This window comes from Lathyrus oleraceus, chromosome 5, assembly GCF_024323335.1.
Source record: "Lathyrus oleraceus cultivar Zhongwan6 chromosome 5, CAAS_Psat_ZW6_1.0, whole genome shotgun sequence".
NCBI classification, from domain to species: domain Eukaryota; kingdom Viridiplantae; phylum Streptophyta; class Magnoliopsida; order Fabales; family Fabaceae; genus Lathyrus; species Lathyrus oleraceus.
Window position 1 is genome coordinate 389,584,891 of NC_066583.1, and position 12,893 is coordinate 389,597,783.

At 37.9% G+C, this 12,893-nt stretch overlaps 1 protein-coding gene across 1 annotated transcript; it reads right to left on the minus strand.

The window, feature by feature from the left end:
• Nucleotides 1-4,005: 4,005 nt before the first annotated feature.
• Nucleotides 4,006-4,953, minus strand: LOC127080917 (T-complex protein 1 subunit epsilon-like; the record flags this gene model as incomplete). Its single annotated transcript, XM_051021208.1, has 1 exon — nt 4,006-4,953. A coding segment is annotated over one exon (948 nt), but the record flags the coding sequence as incomplete, so codon positions are not given.
• Between the last annotated feature and the right edge of the window lie 7,940 nt (nt 4,954-12,893).

Here is a 12,893-nt window from a genome sequence, read left to right on the forward strand (position 1 = left end):
TACCTATGGGTTAAAGAGGAGTGTGCTCGCTAAGACGTTGCGTCTTATGCCTACGTATCTCATCGGGAATGAGAATCAGAGCAAAACGTAGTTCAACTAACTACGGGAACAAAGGTCTCGATTGCAACTAGGGCAAGAGAAAGGGAAGGTCTCGATCGCAACGAGGGCGAGAGAAATGATCGCAACAAGGGCGAAAGCAAACAAAGATTAGTTGTTAGTCGTTAGTCAAACTCGGCAAGACATCGCATCTTGTGCCTACGTATCTCATCTGAACATGAGAATCAGAGTTGCCGTAGTTCGGCTCACGCACGCCGAAACAAACACACGCCCAGACGCTGAGACGTCAAAACAAACACACAAACAGGCAAACATGGAACCCGAACGCCAATCGCTGGACTTACATCAGCTTCCGAACCAAACAAACCCACACTGGAAACCAGATGCCACTTGATGGACTTATACCGGACTCCAAGCACACCACAAGAGGATATGGAATGCCAATTGCTGGGCTTACATCCATCTCCTACACACACAAGAAGAAACAAACAACAAGTTACTAAGGAGTCGGGAACTCGAGCCTAGCAACTGTCAAGCAAACACACGCAAAAAGAAAAAGAGTGCCCGGAGAGATCTCGTACGACCTCCTGCCTACGTACCTCATCTGGTATGAGGATCAGAGCAACGTAGTTCCCCTACATAGGGATTGCCATCTGAATATGGGCTTACAAAGGAGGACACCAGTTGTGTCAAAGGAGAGTGGGCGATGTGTTCACGTCCTAGCAGTAGGTGTCGCAGCTCGCTGAATTGAGTCTTAGGCAGTTACCTCTTTGCAATAGGACGGACTACATGCCAAAAGATCGGAGACGCTCGGAAAGGTCTAGAAGTGGGGGAGCTCTGCCCTAGAGTTGTCATGCAATGTGTACTTAAGTGTTTAGGATTTACAAATGGGAATATCTACCTAATGTTAGCATGCAAAGAAATATGGGAATTCTACCTATGTTATCATACAAAAGGATATGGGAATCCTACGTATGTTATCATACAAAAGGTTCTATCTAATGGGTGCTACCTAATCGGAACAAGGATCGACGAATGGAGCAAGGAGAAGTGTTAGGGATAAGGGTAGATGGCGATGCATGAAGCAATCGACTTACAAGGTTGATGGTGATGCATAAAGCAGTCGACTTACAAAAGGGTGGATGAATACGTGCTGGTTCTGTTAGGTTTTGAAAAAATGATTACTCGACGTTGGATCGAGGTTTTGATCTTGCTTTGAAATGGTTATCGAATGTTCATTTTAATTCTTGTATTAACAGGTGGATAAAGAATGAAAGAATAAATATTATACATTTCATGGGAGAGGGATACATTTGTTATGAATGGGGATTGTTCATGGCAAACAAACAATAATAATACATGCCTCATACACCATACAAGTAGGCCACAGTTAATCAAACAAGTAAGATATAAACAAGTATATAATCGAATCAAATAATCAAAGAATGAAATAATGAAGCATTAAACAATGTATGAGTGTAAGTGCAAGGGACATGTCTCATTGTAAGGAAGCCCAAGAGTAAGCTATGTGAGGTTGATGGCGATGCTTAAAAAGCAATCGACTTACAAGGGTATGGAAAAATGGGCTCGATATTAAATCGAGAAAAATATGATTTTTATAGTTTTTTTTAAAATGGTTTTGAATTAAATTAAAAGACAACAACTTTGCATTATTAACAAATGAAACTATGAGTATAACATAAAAAGAAAATGTTAAAAGAAATAAAATACTAAAATAAAACGCTAAAAGGAAAAAAAATAAAAAATAAAATAACATACTAAACCAAAAAAATACTACATATGAGTATTGAACCCACCCCACTCAAAACTAGAATATTGTCCTTCCCCAACAGACCACTCATGATTATCTGCTACTGTGATGCTACGTTAAATATATAAACCGGGATAAAAATGAAATAAAAAAAAGATTAAGATAAAAAATAAAAAGAACAATAAAAGAAAATACTAACATATAAACATTTTTATGTTTTTTTTATCTCTGTTAAAACGAATTAAATTAAATTAAAAATTAAAAGAAAAGAAAAAAAAGAATGGAAACGAAGAAACAGAAGCTCGTCTTCCTTCACCCTCTCCCCAACCTCACGAACTCACCCTTTCCACCCAACGACAATCTCGTACGAAACTCGCCTTTCTCGTCCCTCTTACGAAATCGCTCATCAACGAAACCTCTCACGCTTTCAAACTCAAAGAAGCAAACTCTCTCAACTCTCACGACATTCAATCAACAAGCATATGAGAAGGATCAAAAGGAAAGAAAGAGAAGTACTTACAAAGTGTCACGGCGGTGGTGGTGAAGGACGCGAAGAAGCTGGCCTCCAGGTAATCGATTTTGGGATTTTAGGTTTTCTTTGTTTTTTCTGATTTTTCCGCCTCTAAAACCCCCCCTTCTGTTGTTAATTCCTCTTCTCCTTTTTATCCTCTGCTGATTAGGGTTTCAAAAGGTCTTTGTTGTTCAAAAAAAAGTAAATTTGCAAACCCCTTTTGGTGTTCTCAGGATCAAATTGCCTGTTTGATGCTAGGTTAGAAACGGTATTCTGAGCTCATGCTTTCTTCCTTGAACTTTATCTCTATTCCCATTTGGGAATTTTCTGACTTTTGCACTTTGACTGTTGGCTAATTAACTTTACCTTTTTACTGCAGTGAAAATGGTGTCTGATGAATTTCAATTTTGGTTCTTCAGCTTGTTAATCTCAACCTTTCTTTCGCAGGGTGATGTGAATGATATGCAACCTTGCTAATCTCGACCAGCTTCTTCTGCCATGGCCACTTACATGGTGAGTTTTTCGACTGTCAGTTGATGTACCATGCCAAGTTTGTCATTTTAGGTGTTGTGTGGTGTTGGTTTCATATTGTAGTGACAACTTGTGTTTTGTTATGACTTTAACTTGTTTGTGCATGAACTGCTGCCAGGGTCTTGAATGGAACATACACATCTCTGTCACACAATGGTTCTGCATAATTTGCATTATGTCAACTTTGAATGTTACCAGGATTTTCTTGAACAAACATGGGCCTGACTGGTATGTAATGTCTTGAATTATGCATTGCTCATTGAAGTCTTGACTTAGTCTAGTATGATAGATTCTTATGGCCTAAACTGGTGGAATGAATGAGATAGTTCAGGACATGTCTCAGGATGCTTGGACCCTAACTTACCCTTGAATTTTAGTAGTTTCATGGTAATTCTTCCACTTGACATGTCTAAATAGTGCTGCAGGTTCTTGGAGCTTGTTAATGGTTTGCTGACAGTAGGATGATGACGCAGAATGTCTTGAATATGGCTTTTGCAACTGGACTGTTGTATGATGTTGTGCTTCTACAGATAAGTACCATCGTGGTTTGGTTTTGTAAGGTTGTTTGCATGATGAACATGATTGTTGTTGTTTGCTGCAGGTTATATCACAATTCTTGGTTGGCTCAAGGAAAGGCAATGATATGCAGTAGGTTTGGTGTGAGAATGCCATGGTGAGGTCAGGCAAATGCAAAGTGTTATGGCTCTTATAAGGCATGTAGGACGATCATGAGGTATCTATTATTGAACTGAAATATAATGCCCTGATGTGGCTGGAGTTTGGTTCATTAATGCAGGATGGTTTGATACATGTGTGCAGGTCCTGTCTGGTAGCAAGGCCCCATCTGGATTAATGCAGCAAGGTAGTGTCATGGTGCATTGATGTTTCACTGTAGCTAATACCTTGCAGGGCGGTTTGTTTGCACTATAACCTGACTGCAGTACTGTTTGCTGTTGAAGGCAAGCCAACATGTTTAGGTTTCCAATGCCCTGTACTTTAGTTGTTTTGGTTTAGCTCCATGTTACGCATGACTGAGTTTGTCATTTGTGTTGCATGACAGGAGTTTGTATTCAGTGGCTTGCATCAATGTTGCTCTGCAGTTGGTGGATTGGTTCCATGTTGTAGCACATGGCTGTTATAGAAGTAGGCACTCGTGGACTTGCAGTAGGTATTGAGGACCATGATTGTCATGTTTTGTAGCAGGTCTGGAGTAGTGTGTTATGCAGATGAGATTTGATAGCATTGCTTTATGGATGTTTTGCTCCCTCATGTCGTTTGTGCCAACATCATTGCAGTCAATGCCAAAGTGAGGATAATTATCCTTTATTTGTTGAGACTTCACAGCAGATAATGTTTCGATTGGTTGGAGACCACTATTTTCAGCAAGGGCCATAGGGATACATTCCAAAGCATCCCCAAAGGCTCTAATGGCATACTGTTCTACTCCAGGATATTTGTCAGCAGCTGCTTCGACAGCAATAGAGCATGCAATCTCAGCCGAACCACCACCATACACAATTGAGTTATTGCGAATAAGATTCCTGGCCACACATAGTGCATCGTGAATACTGCGCTTTGTCTCTTCAATGATCATTTTGTTACCTCCACGAATGAATATTGTCACAACCCTTGAATTAGCACAGTGCTCAATGTACATCATTCGGTCTTTAGTTGTTCCAAATGCTTTCTCTCTGACGATACCAGCCTTCCCTAACTTTTCTGCAGTTAATTCCTGGAACCTGGGAACAGTTCTTCCACCTGTTGCTATGGCAATCAATTCCAACTCAACACCACCAACCCACCTAACAGCTGGCAAGTTCCTGTGCATCAAGAGATGATTTGCTTCATCATCAAAACCCCATTGGCAAATAACAAGGGTTGCGCCCACATCCTTGCATTGTTGAACCGTGTCATCAAAATATTTCTGCTCCTGCTTCCTTAAAGTCTGAAACTTCTCCACTGTGTCAATATCAACCTTATGCTTGGTTTTTGGCTTTGGTCTGTGCAGGTTAGGTGTTGCAGCAGGTTGGTATAGCAGGGCAAATGCAGCATGATGGAAGTTAATTGACAAAGCAAGATTCCAAAGGTTCAAGGTGTGACCATGTTGACATTAAAGTGAAGAAGCCAAGCACAAATGGTTAAACCAAAGATCACATGGAAATGGATAATGGAATGAGAGTTATGGCCAGCCATTTAGTGATTAGGGATGACCAATGGCATAGGGTTGACTTTGGTCAAAGTTGACCAAAAAGTCAACTGTTGACCAAAGTCAACAATTGGTTAAAATTCAATTTTATTTGCATTTTTCTTGTAAATGGACAAATGATCGATGATTGTGGTGAAAATTAAGGCTTTTGGGTTTTGGGTGACTTTGGTCAATGTTGACCAAAAAGTCAACTGTTGACCAAAGTCAACAATTGGTCAAAATTGTCAAGACTTGTACCCCTTTTTTTTTTATGTAGAATCAAATGTGATGGTTTAGAATGATGTGAAATGAATTGAAATGGTTTGAAATTTGTTTTACAATTGGTTTATTTTATGACTTGAATGCTTGACTTTGAAAAGAACATGACTTAACTGGTAGTATGTGTTAACAAGGCCATGAAATGATGGTATAAGATTAGGATTTGAAAGGGATATTCATGAATCAAGTGGCACGATTGGCAATTGGCTTGTGACACAAGAAGCATTGTTGTTTGGATGACCAAGACCGTATGTGCATTAACAACACTATGACTTTGGACCAAGACCAATCCTCATGTAAAACCAAAGTTAGGTTAGGCCAAACATGCTAAACAAAAATAAAAAACATAAAAATTCAGGACCAAAATCGGGGTATGACAGAGTTGTCTGAAGTCCTACCAATATAGGCAAGAAGATTGAGTTGCTTTGAGGCCAAATCGAAGCAACTCAAATTATGAACCTCATTTTTCAATTCCACTAATATATTTGGAATTGGAGGTCATATTCGTGCTCAATGATGTTTTCTCTTTAAAATCATGTCCCTATTTTGAATTTTAGTGATGGTTCATCTTGACCAGTCCGGTGGAGCTCACCGGGGAAGATGACCGGAGCTCTGGCTCCGACGATGATGTGGCTTGCATCTGGACCATGGGATCTAATTCTCACGTTTTAATCTTGACCGTGCCTTGTGAATACCATGTGTACAACGCGTTTGACTAAGGAACACATGGAACGCGTGTTTTGGATCATCAGATCTGCCACCTCAATTAATGAGGGAGATCTGATGGTCCACGTATTTTTGAATTTCTATTTAATTCCATTTTCTTCAATAATTCATATTAAATTCAATATTGATCCAAAAAATATGTGACTTTCACCAAAAAAAATCAAATATTTTTCTCTTTCATATTTTGAACTAAAATTATTTTTTGGATCATTATTAATATTTTTCATGAATTAATTGATTTTTCATTTATTTTTAATTGTTTAAAAATATTTTTAAGTGTCCAAAAATTCTGAATTTTTTTCTCCAAGGTCCTTTAACCTTGTTTGACCTATGATAAATCTCATGACCATTTATTTGGTGTTTTGATGAGATTTTAGGATTTGGACAAAACATATTTGAATTTAATGCACTATTTTAATATTTTTAATTGAATAAATGTCATTTTAATTGTGTTGACCATTTGTATTGACTTAATTGGGTTTCTTATTTGTTGTTGGGTCTTGGTCAAGGTTGATTTGACTTTGTCAAGTTAATATTGTTGGATTTAGGGGATTGATGGAATGTATATTCCATCTCCCAAAATGAATGAATAATATTAATTTGGTAAAAGTCTTCCTTTGACCAATTTGTGATCTCATTCATCCCTTTCCCTCTTCATTTAATTCCCCTTCTTCATTAATTCATTTCCATTTGACCAATGACATCTCAAAGTCCTAATGCTAGTTGATTTAAAGATTAACATGAGTATGGATGAGATTAGGTCACACCTTTTGCACATTTTTTGTGTGTGGTATGTTTAATGAGCATAGTTCATAATACTATGTCTCCAACATGCATTAACACCAAAAGTCTATTGCCCGGCCTCAAATAGTTGTGACTTTTACATAAGTCCAATTACGATTGCTTAACATAGCGCTAAATTTGTGATACAAAAGGCATAAGCATTCTAGTTAGTGAGATTGTAAGTCTCCCCTCTTCCATGGTATTGTGTGGAAACTTGGCCTTCTTTCCTTCCTTTGGAAGATGTTTTGGTTCAAGGATCCATGCTTGTGGCAAGTGGGTTGAGTATTCTCCAAAGAATGTCTTGAAATCAAAAGCAAAACAAAACTAACTACTAACTTACTAACTATTAACTTTTAACCTCAAGTCTTTACTTTAATGCAATTTACTTTTAGCACTTTATATCATTTGCCATTATACATATCATTCTAATTGTTTATGTTAATGTAATTTTCACTTTGTCCATTTGGACCATATTGTGTGATGTTATTTTTGTTTGTGTTACTTTGTTTGTTTGTATGGTCTTTGACCATTAATGTACATAATAATAACAAAAACCCTAAAAGACTTTTGAGTGGACTATTGGTTTGATATTACCCAATTGGACTTAGAACTTAGGCAATATTCCTTTGCTAATGGACTTGGCCAATGCCAATTTGTGAAGAACCAAGTGCATGCAATTTGAATTCATATGATACATCATTCAAGATCTCTCCAGTTCATCTGCAACATTGATCATTGTTAAGCTGTTATGTTGAACCTGTGACTTGTGGAATTCATCTGTTGCACGGGCTATGTTGAAGAAGATCATTAAAGCGGATAAGCTTGGATGAGGCAATCTTTATTTTATGCCTTTGCTCTCCAAGATTGATATAATTGTGCATTTGTGTGTTGCTTGATTCTAAAAATGTCCAAGGGAATTCCGGGTTTCTATTGACAAAATTGTGTATTGGATTGCTACCCATTAGTCAGATCTTTTAAACTTTAAACTTTTAAATTCTTGTATATAGGGTAGTCTCTTCATCTTCTCCCCATTTCTTTAATTTCAAAAATCTCTCCCTTCATTTTCAAAACCTTCTTTGTGTGAACTACTTTTGTTCTAAACCTTGACCACTTTTGCATAAGATAGAAACTTTGGCCTTATGCCATTGCATTTTCAAATTTATTTTCTTAAATCAAACTTGTAAATAAACTTAATCATACTTGACTTAAACTTTCAAAAAAGGAAAAAAAGAACTAACTCATTCAAACCATTTTAGGCCTTTGTGCCTTTCAAACTTAAATTTTGTTAAAAACCAACACACTCATTTTGAAATTTCTAGCATGAACTACGAGGTTTTGATCCCTCATTTTTATGTTGGTACGTAGGCACAAGTCCGAAGGTCTTGTCAAACACAAAAATATAATTAACGAATTCTTTTCTCATCTCCCCATTCTATTTGTTTGTAAACATCACTTTGTACAAAATACATAAGCACACAAAAAGGGCTCCCTATGAGTACCTATGACACTTTGGGTGCTAACACCTTCCCTCAGTGTAACCAACCCCCTTACATGTGATCTCTGACTTTTATTAGTTTTTATTTGAAAACTTCTTACTTATTGGGTTTTGTTCGTACTTTTTCCCTTTTCCCTTGGAAACAATAAAAGTGTGGTGGCGACTCTTGTTAATTGATCTCTAGCTTGTCAATAGGTTGATGATCATGAATTTCCCGCTACAAAAATTAAGTGGCGACTCTGCTGGGGACTAGTCTCCAGTGGGTTTAGCCTACTTTTTATGTAAATATATTTGTATATATGTGATGTTTGTGTATATGTATGTGTGATATAATCTGCTTGTTGTGCTTGGTGATCTTTGAATGGTGAGATAAGTTCTAACCCGAACTTGAGTGCAATTAAGATAGGAGGATGGTATGGTCATGTTCGACTTGTGTGGAGTAGTCCTTAACAAGTTGGCTTGAGACCCATCTGCTCAGTGGAGACTCCTTTGGATTTGGAAATGTCACACAAGTATTTGTGGTTAGGCATTACTATTTCTAATTGGGTCTGAGAAGCTAAGGACCTTAGAACACCTAACCCATCTTGGCCTATTTAGAACGTAGTGCGGAAACTGTTCAGGTGTAGACTTGATAACAGTTGTTACGCGATACTACACTCAGACAAGTTTCTCTTGAGAATATTATGGGTCGATGAGTCAGTCATCTTAACCTGTAATATCCGATAGATGGAATTAAGACTCTGGGAACTTTTTAGAACATGATCTACAGGTTTTTATCCGTAGTTCACTCCTTTGGGATGGTTCTTACCCAGACTCCATGCTCGTGACTTGCAACAAACCCTTGATTCTTGGTTGATCCAATCAAGTCTTGTCAATACCAATGGAACTTGGGTGTTGATAAGGTGTAAACTATAATCCACCAAAATGGATGATTGATCTTGACAATGAGTTGATTCATCCCTTGACCTTTGTTTGCCTTGTGTGTGATCCCTTATTTGTGATTGTTGCATTCATGCATTCATGCGCATCATAGCATTCATCACACGAAAATTTCAAGGAACTAAGGTATCATTTGCAAATATTTTCAGACCATGGATTGTGGACAAAGGAACACTAAGAAGTACAGTTTCAGATGTCCCGACTTGAAAGAGTTAAGAAAGCTAGCATCTTTTGTATTAGATCCCTTGGACTTCAAACAACGCCATGGGAAGCTTCTGTCCATCTTGTCTGCTGATGTAGTTGAAGGACTCTTGAGTGTATTGGTGCAGTTCTATGATCCTTTGTACCATTGTTTCACTTTCCCAGATTTTCAGCTTGTGTCTACCTTGGAGGAGTATTCTCATCTTTTGGGGATACCTGTTTCTAGTAGGGTGCCTTTTAGTGGATTGGAGGAGATTCACCGATCTAGTATTATTGCTGAAGCTCTTCACTTGAAGAAGTCTGGGATAGAGGCTCATTGGGTGAAGAAAGGAGGATTATTTGGGTTGCCAGCTGTTTTCCTCATCAAGGAAGCTACCACTTTTGCTCAAGCTGGTAGTGTGGACGCTTTTGAAGCTATCTTTGTGTTGCTCATCTATGGATTAGCTTTGTTCCCTAACATTGACGGTTTTGTTGATGTTAACGCCATTAGACTTTTCTTGATTGGGAATTGTAGCGGTGTATTCGTCGCTATATGATTTATCGATTAAACCATAAGCAAAGCATACAATGATTTTCGAGTCGCCACCGCACTTTTATTTATCCAAAGGACTGGCTAAAAAGCGAACAAAAGCCTAAGAAGTTTTACACGTAGAAAACTAATAAAAAGATCAGAGAGTCTGGGTAAGGGGTAAATTACGCAATGGGAAGGTGTTAGGCACCCACTACGTCCTAGGTACTCCTAGGGAGCCCTTTTCACACTTGTTGTACTAAATTGTTATTTGTTATGACATAAGTATTGTGCAAACATGATTGGGATGGTGAGAAAAGAATATACAATTTTATTATTGGGTTTGAACGGATAAACCCGCTGCCTACGTACCTTCCATCAAAGGTAAGGATCAAAACGCCGTAGTTCGGCTAAAAGATTTCCAAAAGGTTGGTGGATTCAATTTTAAACAATAGCACTGAGGCTTTTCATTATCAATGGGAGAAAACTCGACCAAAACCAACATCCACCATGCGAGGATAGCTTCGACGTACTGGAGGGGTTAACCCTGTTTTTAGTACGGAAGTCTTACTGTCGACTCACTAAGGATAGGCAAGATTTACATCAACCGCAATGATAATTGAAACCTATGGCTAATGTGTGAAAAGATTAACAATGGACAAAGCCAAAACAAGTGAATGGGTGAAGTTAATTGATTGTGATTATGAAAATGGAGTCAAAGTATGATTAAGATTGATTTGAAAGAAGTATTATGAAAATGGAGTTTGAAAAAGTCAAGGACTTGGGTCCAGGTTTTTAGTTTGGAAAACATGAAGAAGTTTGCACAATATCTATGTCAAGTTTGAAAATTGAAGTGTGAAAAGGTTTAGGACATAATGAGGATGAATGGATGGATATGGATTGTAAAACTTCTTAGAAGGTTCACTTCTTGAAATCATATGGGAGATGATTCAAGTGTGTCCTTTGGAATAAGCAATAGGTAATAATAATGTAAACAAACAGGTGATACCGGATGCCACTCAATGGTCTTACTCCAATCTCACAAACAAAAAGCAAAAAGCGGACACCGGATACCACTCAATGGATTTATACCGCGATCCTAAAACAAAACTGGATATCAGATGCCACTCAATGGACTTACACTAATCTCCTAAACAAAAATGAAACTTGGATACCGGATGCCAATCTGTCTGGACTTATACCAATATCCAACATATGATCATAGGAAAGCAAATGCCAACTTGCAGGGACTTACAATTGCATCCTCACATAAACAAACGAAAGCAAAACATGGATGTTAGATGCCAATCTGTCTGGGCTTACTCTAACACACACAGTATGATCCTAGGAAAACAAATGCCAACTTGCAGGGACTTACAATTGCATCCTCACATACAATCAAACAAGTGCATCAAGCAAATATAAGATGAGTGGCCAAGGTAATGGTCTTATACTCACTTCCATATCATAGGAGCAATGGCCAATGGATGGTCTTACAATTTTCCTCAATGGGTAAACAACAATGATAATGTCACAAAGACAAATGAGATGATTATGCATCAATGAGCAATAAATGATGGTAAATGCATAGAGCATACAAGCAAAAATGTGTATATAAAACAACAATCAATCAATGAAAGCATTCAGCACACACTATCACCAAACAAGGAGGCTCATACAAAAGGGTTAGGCATTGAAGCCAACTGGAATAGGGTCACAGGTGCTCTTAACCTTGCCATTGAGGGGCTAAGGTGAAGCAGATGAAAGGATATGAGGGGTGTGCCTCATTGCTTCTATCTCAGATCAGAGAGAGCATCAAATAGAAAGTGGGGGAGTTCAGAAAGGTGGAACTCTTTCCCCTTTATTGACTCGATTAGATCTTGGGTTTTTATCTCGATGCTTCAACCATGTAATGGGAGCAAAGAGAGGACACACTGAATAGTGGGGGATAGATTGCTTATCCCTACCTTCCACCAATTGCCTCAAATGAGGACTTTTCCTGCTTGGGACAATTTTAAACACACACAGGCATTGCCTCTTAAGGAGGACTTCAGACAGTTTGCCCGGTCAAATAACAGACCGGGTCTCCAGACTACATGAAGAAGAAAGGTTTATACCTCAAAAGCAATTGCTAAATAGCAAAGCAAAGCAAGTTCAAGGAACTTAAGCAACTAAAGTACCTGAAAAAGTCAAACTTATTAGTAGACAAGTTAACAGTTCAAATCAAAGGAAAATGAAACAACAGTCAAACGCAGAGGGACCAATGTGCATAGCACAAGACTCAAGTATATGAGTCACACCTACAAAACAAGGGTTAGCACATGATATATACAATCCAACTCAATCAAATTTGAATGATCTTTGAGGCATTGGTGCTTAACCTGAAACAATAGCTCAATTGTAAGCTCAAAAGACCACTAGGGCTAGCCTAGGGTCAAAGATGAAAGAAAAAAGTCAAACAGCAAAGGAAAGTCAACCCAATTCATGTTCAAACATTTAAGAAGCAATCTCAATTGGATTCATAATCAAATCATGCATCATTGTCATTTCATACACAAAAGAATGCAAAGCATGGCAAGAGAAGCACACAAAAGTCAACAGAATGACTTGCATCAAAAGTCAACCCAAACATTTCCAAAAATTATCAAATAAATCACATTCAATCCTAACATCTAGCATGGAAAGCATGTCAAATTTCATGGCATTTGGATGAGAGGAAGGCAGTCAATTAAAATCATGAAGTCAACATAATTTCAAGTAAGCACAATGAAAGTCAACAAGCATGGGTCAACTTCAAAAAATCATATCAATTTGAAAACAGCAGAGAAATGAGTGAGATTAACACCAATGCAAAGGTCAAGATGTCTAGTTATCACATATGAAATTTCATGGTCATACAATAAGATT